Source organism: Zootoca vivipara, chromosome 13 (genome assembly GCF_963506605.1).
Source record: "Zootoca vivipara chromosome 13, rZooViv1.1, whole genome shotgun sequence".
In the NCBI taxonomy this organism is placed as follows: domain Eukaryota; kingdom Metazoa; phylum Chordata; class Lepidosauria; order Squamata; family Lacertidae; genus Zootoca; species Zootoca vivipara.
The window spans coordinates 48,337,252-48,356,573 of NC_083288.1; the positions used below are offsets into that span (position 1 = coordinate 48,337,252).

General features: G+C 50.4%; 1 protein-coding gene across 2 annotated transcripts in view; it reads right to left on the bottom strand.

Annotated features, from left to right (window-relative positions):
- Positions 1 to 3,744: 3,744 nt before the first annotated feature.
- LOC118095902 (myosin-7) overlaps positions 3,745 to 19,322 on the bottom strand; it is a 373,415-nt gene continuing 357,837 nt past the window's right edge. For both annotated transcript variants that reach the window (XM_060281861.1, XM_060281860.1), the window contains exons 23-40: positions 19,056 to 19,298; positions 18,085 to 18,261; positions 17,775 to 17,920; positions 17,573 to 17,663; positions 16,234 to 16,623; positions 15,419 to 15,545; positions 14,388 to 14,506; positions 14,075 to 14,271; positions 12,987 to 13,170; positions 12,539 to 12,704; positions 12,298 to 12,422; positions 11,733 to 12,041; positions 10,746 to 10,949; positions 9,004 to 9,129; positions 6,791 to 7,066; positions 5,528 to 5,623; positions 4,050 to 4,184; positions 3,745 to 3,908 (exon numbers count right to left, since the gene is read on the bottom strand). In XM_060281861.1, coding sequence (XP_060137844.1) covers positions 3,888 to 3,908; positions 4,050 to 4,184; positions 5,528 to 5,623; positions 6,791 to 7,066; positions 9,004 to 9,129; positions 10,746 to 10,949; positions 11,733 to 12,041; positions 12,298 to 12,422; positions 12,539 to 12,704; positions 12,987 to 13,170; positions 14,075 to 14,271; positions 14,388 to 14,506; positions 15,419 to 15,545; positions 16,234 to 16,623; positions 17,573 to 17,663; positions 17,775 to 17,920; positions 18,085 to 18,261; positions 19,056 to 19,298 — 3,132 coding nt within the window. In that variant the 3' untranslated portion in view covers positions 3,745 to 3,887. The remainder of the gene's footprint in view (positions 3,909 to 4,049; positions 4,185 to 5,527; positions 5,624 to 6,790; positions 7,067 to 9,003; positions 9,130 to 10,745; positions 10,950 to 11,732; positions 12,042 to 12,297; positions 12,423 to 12,538; positions 12,705 to 12,986; positions 13,171 to 14,074; positions 14,272 to 14,387; positions 14,507 to 15,418; positions 15,546 to 16,233; positions 16,624 to 17,572; positions 17,664 to 17,774; positions 17,921 to 18,084; positions 18,262 to 19,055; positions 19,299 to 19,322) is intronic.

Consider the following 19,322-nt stretch of genomic DNA (forward strand, 5'->3'; position numbering starts at 1 on the left):
CCGTGTAGCTGCCGCTAGAGGGCGCTGGTTTGCAACCTGGTTCTTTTCCCAGCATGCATTTTCGCCTGAGTGGTGTGTTTTGAAACACGGGGTTTTGGGTTTTTTACCTGGCACAGGTGTGCCATCTGTCTTAGCAAACTTTCCTATAGCCTTCGGACATTCACATCTGATGTTGTGTCAAAATTTCACCTCAATCGGTCAAGCGGTTTTGTTGAACATTGGAGACAAAGAAACATAGCCAGTTTACAAACATATATATATATATATATATATATATAGAGAGAGAGAGAGAGAGAGAGAGAGAGAGAGAGAGAGAGCACTCTCATTTTCTGTTATTATGACACAAACCACTCTGTGATCCTAGATGAATAGCAGTATACAATTTTTAAAATAATAATAATGTCTGCTGTCTTGGCTGAGCCAGCCTGTTTCCTGTTAGATTTAACCCTGTCCTCAGCTGACATCAGCTGGTGGGTGGGTATAATTTGGGGGAAATGCCTTGTGGGCCAAATGGGGTGCCCTGGAGAGCCAAGACTGGCCTTCAGAACCCTGCTCTAGACCCGAGGTTGGCAACCTAAAGCCCGTGGGCCGGAAGCGGTCCATGAGCCGCCCCCGAACCGAGCCACCCGCTTGGCGAGTCCCCGTGCGCTGTGCTAAACCGGCATAGTGCTGCATGGGGACTCTCTTCTGCGGCTCTGGAAATCACTTCTGCGCATGCCCAGATGCTTGAAATTGCTTCTGTGCATGCCGATGCCGAAAATTGCTTCTGCGCAGGCATGATTTCCGGCGTCTGGGCATGCACAGAAGCAATTTCCGGCGCCGCGCTACGCCGGTCCGGCCCACGGAGGATCTCCGCGGGAGTGATCTGGCCCATGCCCTGTAAGCCTTGCTGACCCCTGCTCTAGACATTCAAATAGTGCACCTGAAATGATCAGTTATCTGATTTCTTGCCCACCTTTTGCTATAAGGTCCCAGAGTTACAGCAACTTAAAAATAAGCTTAAAACAATTGCAAAGAATTGGGCGGCTCCTAAAAATCTAAATCTTAGATCTCAAAGTCCAGGGAGGGTAAAGATGTGTGCTTTCAGCATGTGATGGAGACTACATAATGATGCAAAACACACCTCTTGGAGGAGCAAATTCCACAATTTAGGGGCTGCCACAATTATACTGTTAGATCTATTTTTATTTCTGCATTATACTTTTCTACTTGCTTGTAAATCAATTCAGGACACACAAAATTAAACAATCGACTAAATCCACTAAAAAGAATGAACATGACTAAGGTTCACTGATTCTGATGGGTCTAACTCTGAGTAGAATTCAGGCCACATTCATGCTATACCTTTAAAGCACTATGATACCACTTTAAACTGTCATGGCTCCGCCCCCCATTTTTCTGGGAACTGTAGTTTGTTAAGGGTGCTGAGAGTTGCTTGGAGACCCCTCATTTCCCTCGCAGAGCTATAGCTCCCAGAGTCCTCTGGGGAAAAGGGGTTAGAATCACAGAATCAGAGAGTTGGAAGAGACCACGAGGGCCATCCAGTCCAACCCCCTGCCAAGCAGGAAACACCATCAAAGCATTCCTGACAGATGGCTGTCAAGCCTCCGCTTAAAGACCTCCAAAGAAGGAGACTCCACCACACTCCTTGGCAGCAAATTCCACTGCCGAACAGCTCTTACTGCCAGGAAGTTCTTCCTAATGTTTAGGTGGAATCTTCTTTCTTGTAGTTTGAATCCATTGCTCCGTGTCCGCTTCTCTGGAGCAGCAGAAAACAACATTTCTCCCTCCTCCATATGACATCCTTTTATATATTTGAACATGGCTATCATATCATATCATAGGGACCCAGGTGGCGCTGTGGGTTAAACCACTGAGCCTAGGGCTTGCTGATCAGAAGGTCGGCGGTTTGAATCCCTGCAACGGGGTGAGCTCCCGTTGCTCGGTTCCAGCTCCTGCCAACCTAGCAGTTCGAAAGCAAGTCAAAATGCAAGTAGATAAATAGGAACCGCTACAGCGCGAAGGTAAACGGCGTATCCATGTGCTGCTCTGGTTCGCCAGAAGCGGCTTTGTCATGCTGGCCACATGACCTGGAAGCTATACGCTGGCTCCCTCGGCCAATAATGCGAGATGAGCGCGCAAACCCAGAGTCGGTCACGACTGGACCTAATGGTCAGGGGTCCCTTTACCTTACCTATCATATCATATCATTGTTAAACCACTTTGCTAATTGTAGCTCTGGGAGGGGAAGACAACTCTCAGCTCCTTTAACAAACTACAGCTCCCGGAATTCTGTATGGCGCGATTGTGACCCTAGGTTTTAGCAAATCTCTCTTCCTTACAAGGAAAGAGATTAGGCCAAATTAGCCAATAACAGGTGAAAGCCACAAGGTGGCAGCCGTCGTTCAGGAAGGGGCTTAAGATACTGCCAGAAAACTGGGCAAAAACGCCAACTCTGGATACTTTGGACAAAAGGGAACTTTGCCTTTTGCTGCGAATTTGGTGCTTCTGCATCAGTGGAGAGGCAGGCTCGCCCAGGGAGAAGGGGTTGGTCAAGGGTGCTGTCCTGGGGGGTGTCTCCAGATTGCATTTTGCATGGAGAGATTCAGACACACACCCAGAAACTCAGGTTTGCACAGTTAAGATGGATTTAAGGGCTCTGCCCCCCTACGGCCACAAATCCTCTTAAAAAGAGAGAGGGCTTCTTGCAGTGATGGGAACATACGTTGGAAAGTGTGGGGCGAACGAATGACGGATGGGAATACATATAAATACCCTGCAAACGGATCAGAAGCAACACTCAGTAACTAAGACCGGGAATAGCCTGACAGCTGTGTAAGCTTTGTGCAATAAAAAAACACAGGAGAAATGGGGTATAAACAGGTCGTCTGGATGAGCCCAGAGATTGTCGCTTTTCCTCAGGGCACAGATCTTCACCCCCTTGTACTCTGGGGAAACCCAGCCAGATGAGTGGGGTAAAAATAATAATTATTATTGAGCAGCAATGCACCTTTTGTGGCACTAAATCAGGCATCCCCAAACTGCGGCCCTCCAGATGTTTTGGCCTACAACTCCCATGATCCCTAGCTAACAGGACCAGTGGTCAGGGAAGATGGGAATTGTAGTCCAGAAGTTTGGGGGTGCCTGCACTAAATGCTTAGTAAAATTACCATTATTCCTTATAATTCTGATGTTCAGGCTATGAGTGCCATTGTTTCTGAAGCCCAAACAAAACCACACACACAAACAAAACAGGCAGTATCGGCATGCTTCGGGGGAATCTCAAATTTGCAGAAGGACAACAGAAAATCTTTAGGGGGGGGGAGAAATACTAAAGAGGAAGTGATCCCTAAAAAGAAAAACTCAGGGAGGACTGGGCAGGCTTTGTGGCCACTAATAACCGAATATCTGCTGGGAAATGAGGCAAAAAGAAAACCAGGGGAAGAGGGAATGGAATGGTGTTTCTGGGGTGGGGTGGGGTGAGCTCAGCTGGTTGGAGGGCAGAGCTGGAGCACTTCATGCTGCAACATTTTATTGCAGCTCCGAGTTCGGTTTTATTTAAGTAACAAAGAGCACCAGGCTGAAAGGCTCCTCTAGCTCTAGCACAGTGATTCAGCAAAACACCTTCTCTCTTGGCTTGCCTGCAGCAACTGGCATTCATTCACATGTACCCTGCGAGCTTTTACATCATGGCCACTCTGGCAAATAGCCCCTGACATGTACAGAGACACACGGAATGCAATAGCTGTTTGATAGCCTTTATTCTACATTTCGGGGGCCTGTTGCTGATATACAGAGCGGGGGGGGGAAGCGTCCTCCACTGCCTTTCAGGTGTGGAGTGTGAGTTGAGGATGGGGGGGGGGCGGACGTCTGATCTTCAAAAGGAGTTACTCCTCGTTCAGACCTTTCTGCAAGGGAACAGGGAGAGAGGAAAGAGGAGTCAGCGGAGAAATGCAGATACCAGGCAGGTGGGAGTGGGGGGGGGGGACCAAAATTATAAGGAGCGTGGCTGGAGTTGGAGGAGAGAGAACTCTCCAGAGGTTTCTCACCTTTGCCCCGATATCACGGCTCTTGGCCCTCAGCTTGTTGACTTGAGACTCGGCAATGTCCGCCCGCTCCTCGGCCTCATCCAGCTCGTGCTGAACCTTCCGGAATTTGGCCAGGTTGGTGTTGGCCTGCCCCTCCTGCATTGGGGCGGGGGGGGGGGGGAGAGAGAGAGAGAAAGAGATGGGGTGAAATCACAATGGGGTGTTGTCTTAAAGCTAGTTCGTCATACCAGGGGGGCATCGAATGAAGCCGGATGCTGGAAGATCCCAGAGAAAACAAAAGCAACTTCTTCACGCGGTGCAAACTGCGGAACTCCCTGCCACAAGAGGTTAGCGGCGGCCACCAACTTGGATGGCTTTAGAAGAGAACTGGAAAATTCACAGAGGGTAAGGCTACCTGCGTCTACCAGAGAGAAAAGGCTAGGTTCTACCTCCGCTGTCAAAGGCAGTATTGCCAGCTGCTGGAATCGCAGGTGGGGAGAAACTCTGTCCCTGCAGGTTGCTGGATGAGGAGGAAGAGTAAGGACCCTTGGATGAGCCTCGCCCCTCCTTTATGTCAGAACTTTGAGACAGGCATCAAACGCGGAGCAGGGCCTTATCGGCATGGGCACCCCTAGAATGGGATTTCCTCCTCTGGAAAGATTGTTAAAAACCACCTCTGTCCTGACTAACTAACAGAAACAAAACAAAAAGCTCTTTCCTTTTTTTCCCCTCTTCCCCCCAGCAGGCATTAAAGCAGGTGATGGTTGATTTTAACAGTCTGGCTGTTTTTAATCTTGTCATTTTACATCCTGCTGGCATGTGGTTTTATTTGATTTTACGCTGCTTACAAGTTCTGATTCTAATGGAATTGGATATTGGATTTTCATTTGCTTCTGTTGTCATTTTCCCTCCCGTTCGGCTGCCCTGTCGGTGGGGACGAGGTGGGGAGAGGCGTAAACAAGAAATAAGATAATACTTCTGAGTGCGTGTAGTGCGAGGGGGAAATTCGGGGAAGATGGAAGTGCTCTCTGTGGTCGCCGCAAAATGCTCACCCGCAGGTCCATTGATTTAGGCACGTAAATGGGAATAATGACGGGGAATGGAGAAGCGAGGAGTGGCTGCAGAGCTTAGTGGTTAGAGCATCTGCCTTGTGCGCAGGGTTCAATCATCAGCATCTCTGGGTGGGCTGGCAGAGGCGCTTGTCTGAAACCCTGGAGAGCTGCTGCCAGCAAATGCAGGCACTACTGATCTCAATACCAGTATAAGACAGCTTTCTGTGTTCCCATGTGGGCCACGTAGGAGGCAGGTCATGGCGAGTTCTCCCAGGTGTCAAGGAGGCAGAGGGAGCCTAGGCAAGTGTTCCTCAGCCTTGGGTCCCCCAGATGTTGCTTTCACTACATCTCCCATCATCCCTGACCGTCGGCTAAACTGGCTAGGGCTGATGGGAGTTGTAGTCCAACACCGTCTGGGGACGTTAGCCCCGAAGGTTGCGTTCTTACCGCTTCTTCAGCCTGCCTCTTGTAAGCCTTGACTTTCAACTGGAGTTTATCCACCAGATCTTGGAGACGGACGAGGTTCTTCCGGTCCTCCTCCGTCTGCAACACGCAATTAAAAAAAAGAGAGACAGGCAGGTTATTTAGCATCCACATAGCTGAAGAAGGAAACGGACTCACTGTGCTGGGTTTACAGCTTTGTCAACTCCCATGTAGTATTTGCAGGACTGCAAACGGTCCATGGGGGCTGGATCAGAAGGGATAAACTTCACCCAGCAGCAGTAGACTGCTGCCAAATTATTCAAAAACCGAAACAAGTCAGGCCTTTTTAGCTTCCTTTCCTTGCTGGGCTCACCTGGAACTGATTCGTTCCTGCTCACATTGTATCCCAGAGCTGGCCCTAACATTAGGCAGCAATCGGCATTTGTTTCAGGTGGCGGCAACTCAGCAGCCATACCCCCGGAGACCCTGAAACTAGCTCACTCCATGCCCCCTAAGCAAGTTTGCTGCCCCCAAATGTGGAATGGGAGCCTGCCATTTTGTTCGTTGTCACTGGACCGTCCTGCCTTCCCCTGTCACAGCTGCGAGTCTAATTCCTTCTGGACTGTGCTAGGCTTAAAAGATGGCGGACATGTTTTGAAGCTCCACTGAGAGCCATCGCATCAGAACTCTGAATTCCTAATGGAGATATCAGTATTTTGATCTCCAAACTTTGTGCGTTTGGGTCTGGGGAGGGGGGGCACTATGGAGTTCCCTGTTCCAGAGCACATTTTCCCTCTCTAGAATTTACTTGGAACACAATGCTTGGTTCCAGAAGCCTTCCCTAAACAGATCCACCTGTCTCCTGCAGCATCTGGCTGACCTAATAAGTTACATTTATTAATTCGTGTCAGGTGTACATTTTCAGTGCAACACACCTGAATTTTCATTTTCGGGAGAAGATGCTACCTCTGAATTCTCAACTGGTTGCAACTCTCCCTGTTATTCGAAAACCACAGAGCAACGCAGTTCTTCATTAGATTTTGGATGCCACCAGTTTGATTAAGTAATTTTAAGCTCAGAAAGATCGCCATCCTGATTCTAGATCTTTTCAGATTCCTGAGCCAAGCCACTAGCAATTGGGGGGAGGGGGATGAGCTGGGTTCGAGATGGCACTGTCAATGTGTTCTGCAGGCTACTTGCTTGGAATGTGGTTAGATTGAACCACGTTCGATCTTAGCTCAACTAGATGCTGTTCCACATAGAATGTAGATCTATGAGCCCCCGCACCTGGTAGGTGAGCTCCTTGATGCGCCTCTCGCACTTGCGCATGCCCTTGACATTCTCAGCGTTGCGCTTCTGCTCCATCTCCAGCTCGTTCTCCAGCTCCCGCACTCGGGCCTCCAGCTTCTGCAGCTGCTTCTTGCCGCCCTTCAGGGCCAGCTGCTCCGCCTCGTCCAAGCGCAGCTGCAGGTCCTTGATGGTCTGCTCCATGTTCTTCTTCATCCTCTCCAGGTGAGCGCTGGTGTCCTGCTCCTTCTTCAGCTCCTCCGCCATCATGGCCGCCTGGAGGAAGCAGAGAGAACGCGGAGAATTACCTCAGTCTGGCAAACCCAACGCAGGCCTTAAAAATCCTGAGGGGAGGAGGTGAAGGGGCCAGGAGCCCATACTCCTCTTTATATCCCTGAACCACTTACAGCGGTACCTCGGTTTTCAAACGTCTCCGTTGACGAACATTTCAGTTTATGAACGCAGTAAACCCAGAAGTAAATGTTTCGGGTTTTTTAACATGCCTCAGAAGTCAAACATGCCACACGGCTTCCACTGAATGCAAGATCCTGAGGCCTAGCTGTCGGCTATTGAGTTTTCGGACATTTCAGAACTCGAACGGTCTTCCAGAACGGATTACGTTCGAAAACCGCGGCACCACTCTATTCTCGTCAATGTGACTAACAGGCCTCTCCTCATGTCCACCACAGAGAGAATGGCTCCTTCCTCTATGCCCACATTATCTTCACTAAACATGGTTCTCCTAGTGGGCGAAGAATGCATTGTTGTGGGGCGGCAACATCCTTTTTCTGTCAGGGCCGCATTCCTTCAGGAGGAATCCCTCAGGGTCTGCATGCTAGCAGTGGGCAGAGATGCTGGTGGGTGAAGCCCAGGCCCGGCTCGCCCATTGACTCCAGTGGCGCAATGCACCATGGCGCCTGGGCGATCAGGGGGGCACTGAGGGGCCCTTTTTCCTCCACCAGCCGCGCCGGGAGAGCAGGGAGGTAAGCGAGCGGAACAGGGGCACTAGGACCCTGTTCCGCTCTGCAGCGCCAGGGTCATCCCTCACCCCGGCGCTGCGTTTCATTGGTAGAGGTGACGCCACATGTCAGCTCCTCTACCAATGAAACGCAGCGCCCTGTTGGCGGGAAGAAACCCCGACGGCCGCATCCTGCACTCACCCAGCTGTGTCTCTGGCCGGCGCGCGGAGCTCAGCAGGCGGGCCACGGAAATGGCCCGCGACACTCGGAGGCGGCCCGGCCGCGAGCAGCTCCTGTCGCGCCTCAGCAGCACCTCTTTTTTCCGGGTTGCTTATCCAGCGGCCTCTGGCACAGCGCGGCCCCGCTGTGAGGTGCGGGGGCCGCCGTGAGGCTCCTGCCACCCGGCACCCCAGGTAAGAGTTTTCCTTCTTTTCTTTTTTTTAGGAGTGGGGGGCCGCCCGCCCGAGGGATCCCTGCACCAGGACGCCCGAGGACCTTAAGACGGCCCTGGTGAAGCCAGCAACTGAAATAGTGTGTTTTTTATGTTTATTAATCCAGAAAAGAAAAGAAAAAAACCCTGCTCTGCTTCAATTTTCACCACGGCTACCTCAGATTAGGAATTCCTGGTCTTGCGAAACAAAGCACCACTTTGTTCAATGCTGCTACTCTCAGATAAGTAACTACACAACGGAACTACAGCAAATGAATAAAATCCCTTTCTTACTTTAGTGTGCTTTAGCAGACACACGCACACAGAGGACTGAAGTCTACATAATTGTTCTCAGGCTGATGGGCCAAAATAAACCTTTGCCATATAAAACGGGGAAAAGTTTTGGGTTTTTAAAAAGATCCCATCAAGTTATTTTAATCAAATAAAACACTGCACCTTCCAGCTGTTTTGAAACTACACAGAAAGGGGGGAAGCGCACTAGGAGGAACCTAGGAAAAGCAAGGAGGATGTTAACAGGAAGGAAGGGAAGATCAACTTTCGGGAGGTGTTGAGGGCCACACATGATGAGGTCAGGGCCACAGGTCACCCACCCTGTATTGTAGTGTGCAGCTGAGGCAACTCCTCCTAAATAACCTTAGTAGCAAATGCTTCTCATCTGTCTAACCCTGCCGGTCAGTGTAGACAACACTGAGCTCAATGGACCAATGGTCTGAGGCAGGTTTCCACGTTCATAAGGAACCCTTCCAGGTTGGAGCCGCTGTTTCAGTGGAGAAGAGGAAGAACGCATCTCTTTTTCCACTCACGTCCGTAATGGCTTTTTTGGCTTTCTCCTCAGCATTCCGGCATTCCTGGACGGCCTCCTCCACTTCCGTCTGCAGCTGGGACAGGTCGGACTCCATCTTCTTTTTCTGGTTGATGAGGCTGGTGTTCTGTCAAACAAATATGCTGTGGGTTTTTGATCTAGGGCTGCCGGCCTCCGGAGAAATAGGAGGACCTGCCAAAATGTGACCTCAGAAAATGGCTCCATTGGCATTTATAGCCTGAGGCAAAGGCAGCCACTCTTTCTAGACCTCTGCTGGTCGCCTCGAAGCGCCCCCCCCCAATTTCTGAACCATCCCAATAAATCCCACAGGACGCTGGTCCCATGGTTTCTGGAATCTTCTATGGACGGAAAGTCCATTCCCCCCACACCAGAGGCAGGAGTGGCCGACCAGCATCGTGGGGAAAGAGGGCCTTCCTAGGTGTTGCTTTCTTTTTGAGGTCCTGCGGAAGCCCCTTCCCCACAATCCAGATGTTTCTCTGGTGGCCTGTGGCACTGCCACCATCTTCCCCCAGCTAAGAAATCATCTCCCGACTCCGGTCTGGCTTGGCATCCCAAGCTTCTGCTACTGGTCAAACCATAAATCCATTGCCCCACACCACTCTTGAGGCAGTGGTAAAAACATTAGGATTATATGGTGAATGCTGGTCTCTGCTCAGAATGTTCTAGAAAGCCCAGGAACAGCTTTCTGGGCCGGGAAGAGCTGCGGCAACAGTGATGGTGTCACTGCCGAGGTCAGGGCTGCGTGGTTGCATCGGGGAGGGCCCCAGATTGGATGTCCTGATGCCTCTGCTTTCCAATAAGGCAACTCGATTGCCGAGAAGTTACCGTATTTTTCCGTCTATAAGGCGCCCCCATGTATAAAACGCCCCCTATTTTTGGAGACTACGATTTAAGAAAATGGAGGGGGGGAGATCTATCCATGTATAAGACGCCCCCCCCCAAATTCTGTACATTATTTTTGAGGGGGGGGCCTAGTCTTATACACGGAAAAATACGGTATTTATTTCATTAAAAAAAGTTATGCACCGCTTGATTTTTTTAAAAAAATAAAAATAAAACACCTCAGAGCAGTTTGCAGAACCAATAAAATTATCAGTCATAAAGAGTTAAAAACAGCTTTTTTTAAAAAAAATAAATCCTACTATTATTTAAAACCAGCTGTAAGCTAAAACACACACACCCCAATTAACGTGCTGCGTATCTGAAAATAAGACACCGTCTTATATTTATTTTTCCTCAAAAAAACCCCCACTATGGCTTATTTTCTGGAGATGTCTTATTTTTTTTATTAAGTATGGTACGGTTTAACCTATAAGGTTTAACTGCCTATCACTATGGCGTATTTTCGGGGTATGGCTTATATTCGTTGAATGCTTAAAAATACTGCTATGGCTTATTTTATGGCTACGTCTTACTTTCGGAGAAACAGGCTTGTCTAAACAAAAAATGATTCTACGCAGGCGCCGGAAAGAGCACAAGGAAGGCCCCACCCTGGTGTCAATCGGCAGGGAGTTCCAAAGCAGAAGGTGCTACCACACTAAAGTACCGATTTCTTACAAATGTGGGGTGAGTGTTAAGTCACTCCTGCGAACGCCACTATACAGGGGTATAGCGGAAATGTACATAATAGGAAGGGATGTCTGAGGGCAGAAATTGTCTGTTTCCTGGCTGATCCCAACTCAGGAGCTTTAGTAGCGGCCTTGCTTCTGAGGCTGCTCTTACTTGTGTGTGGAGGAGCTGGACTCTCTCACTGGTCTCTATCAGCTCCTGCTCCGCCAGCTTTCGGGCCCGCTCCGTCTGCTCCACCACGGAACGCAGCTCCTCCAGCTCCGCCTGCAGCAGGTTGTTCCTCCGCTCCACAATGGCGATGTTCTCTTTCAGGTCCTCGTTGGCTCGGACGGCATCGTCCAACTGGATCTGGGTGTCCTGGGAGGGGAAAGGAAGGGAGCCGAGATAAGTGCTGGAGATGCAATGAGACCGAGGCTGTGTTCTATCAGGTGTGGTGGACCTGTAAAAGGGTCATAGAGCGTTGGGAAATAATTCATAATGAATTGGGGGGGGGAAAGGTTTAAAGTCCTTTAAAAAAAAACAGAGTCCTTTTTGTTGGGGATAATTCAGACGGAAATTCCCAGGTGTCAAAAAAGGTTGTTTATGTATGCCACTACAGCAGCCCATGTTTTGTTAGCCCCCAAATGAAAAACAAGCAAAGTCCCAATGAAAGAAGAATGGCAACTTAAACTGATGGAATATGTGCAGCTTGCGGAGAAGATGAGGACAAGAACATTCGTTTAAAGAAGATTAGAAAGTGTTTATTGAATGTATGGGGGGGGGGAACTGTGTATATTTGAAAACGTGGGCAGCATTAAGATAAATTCAACAGTGTAAATATGTTTTGATGGATGCAATAATGGAACACTGAATGGTTTAGTTTATATAAAATATGCAAGGATTTATGTTATGCAAAATGAGCCACGGAAAGAGAAGAAAGGAAGTTACTGATATTTTAAGGTTGTTTAAATGAATATTATAAAATGCAAAACAGAAAATATAATAAAAATTATAGATAAAGAAGAAGAAGGGAGCCAAGATGAAGCCAAGGGTTGGGGGGAGGGAGAGATGAGGTACAAACTAAAGGGGGCTTTACCCCACTGCTGCGTTGCCCGGGGGGGGGGAGGTGGGCAACGAGAAGACTGAACTTTCTGGTGTTACCTTGAGGTACCCCTGCAAGGTTTTGACTTGCTTCTGTGCTTCGGCCGCGATGCGGTTGGCATGACTGAGCTGGATCTCCATCTCGTTGAGGTCGCCCTCCATCTTCTTCTTGACCCTCAGCGCCTCGTTGCGGCTGCGGGTCTCGGCGTCGAGGGAGGCCTGGAGCGAGTCCACCGTCCTCAAGTGGTTGCGCTTGGCCTGCTCCATCTCCTCATCCTTCTCGGCCAGCTTGCGCTCGATGTCGGCCTTGATCTGGTTGAACTCCAGCTGGGCCCGCAGGATCTTGCCTTCCTCGTGCTCCAGAGAGGCCTGGATCACGGAGGGAGATATTGGGTAGAGGGAAAGGGACAAGGTCACGCCACGCCCTCCCGCATCCCTCAGATGAAAATAGGGGCGAGGAGAGAAAGGGCTGACAGAAAGGACATTTGTACATCTGGAGGCGAAAGATCGTGAGGGGAGGATGAAACGAAACTGAGGGGACGGAAAGAGGAAGAAAGGAAGGCCAACTGAAAAACAAGATGGCCGCGGTGTCGCTTTTAGGATCACAGCCAAAGGCCCTCCTCACCTCAGCCTCCTCCAGTGCCGCCTGCAACTCCATCTTCTCCGCGTCAAGTTGCTTCCGCACTTTCTCGAGCTCGTGGATGGTCTTGCCGCTGGATCCAAGCTGCTCCGTGAGGTCGGAAATCTCCTCTGCCGGGAACAGGAAAAAGGTAAGGAGTCAGGTGGCATCTGACAGCAGCAGGTTTCGTTTGGGGCATGGCAGCGCGCCAAGGCAGGATTGGACCCTGAGGGAGAAAAAGGCTCACCTTGCAAGTTCTTGTTCTCCCTCTTGAAGGTCTCCAGGTGCTCCAGAGACTCTTCATAGGCGTTCTTCAGCTTGAAGAGCTCGGTGCTGAGAGAACGGGCCTCCTTCTGCGACGACTCCAGCTCCGTCTGGGACTCCTCGTACTTCTGCTTCCACTCTGACAGGAGCTATAGTGGGTGATGGAGAAGCAGAGAGAGTAAGGCTTGAGAATCGCTCTTTTTTGAGGCGCTCCTAGGCCCGCTGCTCTCACAGCGAGCAAACGGACATCCTTGAAGCCAAGCCATTGTGGCGTACCAGTTAAAGTGAGTTAAGAGCATGCGGCGCAGATGTGAGCTTTGCTTCGCAAGCATCCAGTACGGCCCAGTATCCCCACTAAGCAGAACTGGGTGGGCCGCAGCTGTCCCCTACCCACCCCTTCCGGGTCCTTCCCTCTGCTTTTCCCGCCGTACTTTGTCAAAGTTCCTCTGCTTCTTGTCCAGGGCAGCCGCGGCCGCGTTTGAGCGCTCCACGTCCACCATGAGGTCTTCGATCTCGTTCTGCAGGCGGTGCTTGGTCTTCTCCAGCGAAGAGCACTTGGCGTTCACGGCCTCCACCGCCTCCTCGGCGTCCTGGAGGCGCTGCGCCAGCTTCTTCCTGACACACAAACGGGCGACAGGCACCATGAGCCAATGGATGTGGAAGGAGCCCAAATCCATGACAAGGACGGGCACCTCTGGGGCTTAAGGAAAGGAGATAAGAAGAAGGGGCTCACCCCTCCTGCTTTGCGTAAAACAAGGGTAGGCAAACTAAGGCCTGGGGGGCCGGATCTGGCCCAATCGCCTTCTAAATCCGGCCCACGGATGGTCCGGGAATCAGCGTGTTTTTACATGAGTAGAATGTGTGCTTTTATTTAAAATGCATCTCTGGGTTATTTGTGGGGCACAGGAATTTGTTCATTCCCCCCCCAAAAAAATATAGTCTGGTACCCCACAAGGTCTGAAGGACAGTGGACCGGCCCCCTGCTGAAAAAGTCTGCTTAAAACCACAACTCCTCTGGGGAAATTAAATTCAGGTTGGATTCCAGGCCCAATTCAAGGAGCTCATAGTGCCGTTTAAAGCCCTAGGCCACTTAGGCCTCAAGGAAGATGACCTCCGCCCCTATAGACTCTCTCAGGTGTTGAGATCGGCGGGGGTGGTGGTGTTTCGTACTTAGGCTACCCTCTAAAATGCAGGGCAAGAACTTTCTCTGTGGCAGCCCTTAAGCCATTGAATTCCCTCCTCACAGAGCGCAGCATCTTCATTGTACGGCTTCCGCTGTACACACCTCTTTATTTTTGCCTGTTTTGTTCTACAAGATCCATTTCTTTTGCTGAATCGACTGTCCTGTTTTCGGCTGGGACAGTTTTACCGTTCTACGTGTTTTTGTTGTTTCAATTGCTTCCCCCCCCATTTTGTTTCAACTTGAACATACAAGGGTGGGAAAGGGTCGGTGATGCAACAGGCCTGTGGTTGTGAAGTGAGGTGAGTTGTGGGTCTCGTTGCCCTCCGCCCCACTTACTTGGCCTCCTCCAGCTCCTCTGTCCTCTGGATGGCGTCGGTCTCGTACTTGGTCCTCCACTGCGCCACCTCGGAGTTGGCCTTCGACAGCGAGCGCTGAAGCTCCGCTCTGGCCTCCGTTTCTTCCTCATACTGCTCCCTCATAAGGTCGCAGTCATGGCGGGCCGACTGCAGCGCATGTGCCAGAGCATTCTTGGCCTGAGAAGGGAACAGCCACATGGTCTCGGTGACCGTCAGTCCTGACCGGACCAGTACCTACCCTTCGCGTTGAGTCCTGTGGACTTCCTTCCCAAACTTCTTTGTGTCCCCCTTACCTTAACTTCTTCTTCCAGTTGCCTCTTCAGATCTTCCAGTTGCTGGGTGTACGTCAGCTTCCCTCGCGTCAGCTGGTTGATCAGAGCGTCCTTCTCATCCATCTGGCGGGATAATTCACCTAGGGAGAAGAATTGAGGTGGGGGAATCCATTATCTCCGGGAGTTTTGTTGTCATCGGAATCGGCGGCCATGTTGAACAGGGACCCCACAGGTTGGCTGTGTCTGTCTCTACACGCTTCTCTTCAGAAAGTGTTCTGCAGAGGGTGCCATCGATGATGAACACCAAATTAGGTGGACTATAGTTATTTCTTTAAATAGAAGTTAGTTGCTAGCTGGTTCCCCCTCCCCTCTTGCAAGGTCAGGAGTTGAGGCAAGAAGGATAGCTCAGGTCATTTATGTATTCAGGGTTTCTTTTGGAGTGGGGAGGAGCATCAGAATATTGATTTTTAGCTTGGAAAGTAAAGGGAAACGGTACAGTGGAACCTCGGTTCTCGAATGTCTCCGTTGACAAACGTTTCGGAACCCAAATGCCAGAAACCCGGAAGTAAATGCATCCGTTTTCGAACGCGTCTCGGAAGTTAAACGGCTTCCGCTGCGTGTTTTTCCTTTTTTTTTTTCAACTGAATTTGCAGGCTGCCCTTTGCGCCTCGGTTGTCGACCGTTTCGGAACTCGGACGGTTTTCCGGAATGGATTACGTCCGAGAACCGAGGTACCACTGTATGAGCAATCATTTTGAAAGAAAGGGAAAAGAGGGGGGGGTGATGAAAGTAGGGCATGGCAGGAAGGAAGAAAAGAAAGAAAACTTTGAACGGATGGATGGATGGATGGAAGTTTAGGGAGGTGGAAACCTGGTTGCATCTGAGCAAAGATGGAGGAGAAATGGCTAAACCAGAAAACTGTCAAGAAGGGCCAGCCATGAAGCTATGGGAGATGGGCTTTAGCTCAGCCTTGCATGCAAAATGTCCTAAATTCAATCTCCAGGAAAAAGACATCGTATGAACTGAGGGGTGCATCAGCCTTCCCTACTCACCATTCTCAGTCTGGAGCTTAGCTCGCTGAGAGGTGAGGTCGTGGACCATCCGCTGACTCTCCTCGGACTTGGCCCGGTGCTCATTCATTTGGTCTTCAAAGGTGCGGCACATTTTCTCCAGGTTGGCCTGAAACCCGACGGCAAGAGGAGTTGTTGGGGAATAAATGTAGTGGGGCATGGAGAGCAGCAGCACCCGGTCAGAGGAGGGAACAGTTTTAATTTTGATTCTGGAATGAAGGGTGCCCCCTCTGAATCTCAACACCTCCCTATCTCTGTAAAGGTAAAGGTAAAGGGGCCCCTGACCATCAGGTCCAGTCGTGTCCGACTCTGGGGTTGCGGCGCTCATCTCGCTCTATAGGCCGAGGGAGCCGGCGTTTGTCCGCAGACAGCTTCCGGGTCATGTGGCCAGCATGACTAAACCGCTTCTGGTGAACCAGAGCAGCGCACGGAAACGCCGTTTACCTTCCCGCCGGAGCGGTCCCTATTTATCTACTTGCACTTTGCTGTGCTTTCGAACTGCTAGGTGGGCAGGAGCTGGGACCGAGCAACGGGAGCTCACCCTGTCGCAGGGATTCGAACCGCCGACCTTCTGATCAGCAAGCCCTAGACTCTGTGGCTTAACCCACAGCGCCACCTGAGTCCCTACCCCTATCTCTGTACCCCAGTCCTAATCAACCGGTTCGATGTCTCCTGGTTGTTCTCCCGCCGTGTTACAACCCCACCGCAAACTGTGGCTCTGCCCTCAGACCGTGACATCACCTGCCTTGCCCCGCCCTGCCCCAAACAAACCCCGCCCCCATTCTTTGGCTTAGAACCTTGGCTTTCAGCAACTGCTCCATGTTGGAGGCGACGTCGTCCAGCTCCAACTTCAACTCGCTCTTCTCCTTCTCCAGCTTCTGCTTGACACGCTGCAGGTTGTCAATCTGCTCCCCCAGCTCCGCCGCTGAGTCGGCATGCTTCCTGCGGAGCGCGGCCGCCGTGGCCTCGTGCTGCAGAGTCGCCTCCTCCAGGTCGCGGCGCATCTTCTGGAATTCCGCCTCCCGCTTCTTGTTCAGCTCGATCTGCACAGAGGTGGCCCCGCCGGCCTCCTCCAGCCGCTCGCTGATCTCCTCCAGCTCCCGCGAGAGGTCGGAGCGCTGCTTCTCCACCTTGGCCCGGGCTGTGCGTTCCGCCTCCAGCTCCTCTTCCAGCTCCTCGATCCGTGCCTGGACCAGGGAAGGAGGGAGACATTCTGTCAGCAAGATCTAGAAAAGCACGCTCCAGGAATTCTGTCGGCGGCCTCCATTTCAAAGCCCCAGGCCTAGATCCAGATTCATGAAGCTTCCATGGATGTTCAAAGGTCAATAACATCTAGGGGCACTGGAGGATTCCATTCAATCTGAATCTTTAAGTGGACTGACCCAATTTGCACTTCCTAGACTAATACATGGATCGGAACACACAGTCTTACCTTGGAAGTCTAACAGAATCCATTCCGGAAGTCCATTCGACTTTGAAACCCAAATTGTGGCTTCTGATTGGCTGCAGGAATCTCCTGAAGCCAATCAGAAGCCCTGGAAGCCCCATTGGACGTTCAGGTTGCAAAAGGACGTTAGTAAACCAGAACAATCACTTCTGGGTTTGCAGTCTTCGGGAGCCAAAACGTCTGAGTTCCAGGGCATTCAGGATCCAAGGTACAACTGTATCCTTCATAGTGAATGAATGGTGCAATTCTCAGCTCGCAAGGTTACATACGGTAATGCATTTCGTGGGAAAGTGCATGCAAACGTGTATATTTTAGAGGGAAATGCATACAATTTAAATGCGAGAGGTTTGTGGGATTAAAAAAAAATGGCAGAAAACTGAGCAGAATGTAAAGCTAACATGGACTGGTTGCTAATAACACCCCCATTCCTCACAGCAGATATTTGAGGTACAGAATTTCTCACAAGTTATTGCTCTGTTAGAAGCAGCTATCCTCTACCCAAAAATATTGAGTGATGTGCCTCATTTTGGTCCTGGGTTTTCCACACACACACACACACACACACACACACACAGAGAGAGAGAGAGAGAGAGAGAGAGAGAGAGAGAGAGAGAGAGAGAGAGAGAGAGAGAGAGAGCACACCAGTGAAGTTGGCTTCAATGCACATCGCTCTGTCATCAACCTTTTACCTGTAACTCTTTGAGCTTCTTCTGCAACTGGATGGCCAAGGATTGCTCATCTTCAATTCTAGCATTGAGTGCGTTGAGCTCAAAGTCTTTCCTGGGGAAGACAAGAACCAATTTGCTGCATCCAACCGCAGAGTGGCAGGAGCACAAATATCCGTAACAAAAGGGAGGCAGGGAGTTAGCGATAACAATAAAGCACCCCTACTTCTTCAGCTTCTCGTCCAACTGCTGCTTGTCGTTCTCCAGATCCATGATGCTTTCTTGGGTCAGCTTCAAGTCCCCTTCCAACTTCCTCTTGGCTCGTTCCAGGTCCATCCGGATCTTCTTCTCTTGCTCCAGCGAGCCCTCCAGCTGTCAAGCAAAGACAGTGAGACCCTGAAGGAAGCGCTACCCCTAAGATCAACAATGTGGTTGCTGTTGTGTTTACTACACTGAACGCCTTCCGACTCCTTTGAGGAAAATGTGAAAAAATATCACGCCGTCTGCCATGCGAGTGCTGCAGTTGATGCACTTACATCGTCCACTTGCTGTTCCAACTTGACCTTGGCTTTCGTGAGGGTGTTGACCTTGTCTTCCTCAGCTTGTAAGTCATCCAAGGCTTGCTGGTGTGCCTCCTGGAGAGCTTTCTTCTCCTTGGTTAGCTTCACGATGATCTCATCCAGGCCAGCCATCTCCTCTGTGAGGTTTTTAGCCTATGGGCATATTATAATATTGAGTTATTAGATGAAATCCTCGAAAGATTCCATCAACAGTGTCTCAGAAAAGTTTTTATACATCACTTGGGAAGACAGGTGAACTAATGCCAGTGTACTGGAAGAAGCAAAGATCAATAGTGTCGAAGCAATGATTCTTCAACATCAATTTCGTTGGACTGGTCTTGATGTTCGGGTGCCTGATTATCGTCTTCCAAAGCAACTACGCTATTCCAAACTTAAAAATGGAAAGCATAATGCTGGTGGTCAACAAAAGAGGTTTAAAGACTCTCTCAGGGCAAATCTAAAAAAAATGTAGTATAAACACCAACAATTGGGAAACACTGGCCTGCGAGTGCTCTAATTGGAGAACAGCCTTTACCAAATGGGCTTTGAAGACGCTCAAACTCAGGACGAAAGGGAGAAATGTGCTACAAGGAAGGGACATTTGGCAAACCCTCACCGAGATCAACTCCCACCCAGAAATCTTTGTCACCACTGTGTGGATCCAGAATTGGCCTCCACAGTCACTTACGGACCCACTGTAAAAGACAATCTTACTCGGCCACAAGTGATCACCAAAGAAGAAGGAAGGAGGAGGAGGAGGAGGAGGATGTAGGCAAAATTCAAGGCGGCACTGAACGGAACAAAACAAAGGTTGGAGGCTCCCAGTGCAGGAATCTCATGGAGAATCAACTCTCCCGGCTGCCAACCTTAATCCGGATCCAACTGATAGTAGCAAAAGCTCCTTGGACTACATAGCGAAGACAGATTTCGCTTCCATCGCTGCTCACCTTGTTCTCTGTGGCGTGCTTCTCCTTCTCCACTTTCGCCAGGGTCAGCTCCAGGTCGTCAATGTCCTTCTTGAGCTCCGAACACTCGTCCTCCAGCTTCCGTTTCTTGGCTGTCAGCTCGGCATTCATCTCCTCCTCGTCCTCCAGCCTCTCTGTCTGCTCCTTCACCTTGGCCTCCAGCTGGATCTTGTTCTTGATCAGCTGGTCACAGCGCTCTTCCGCGTCTGCAAGGTTGTCTTGCTCCTGGCGAAGGAAGAAGACATGCCC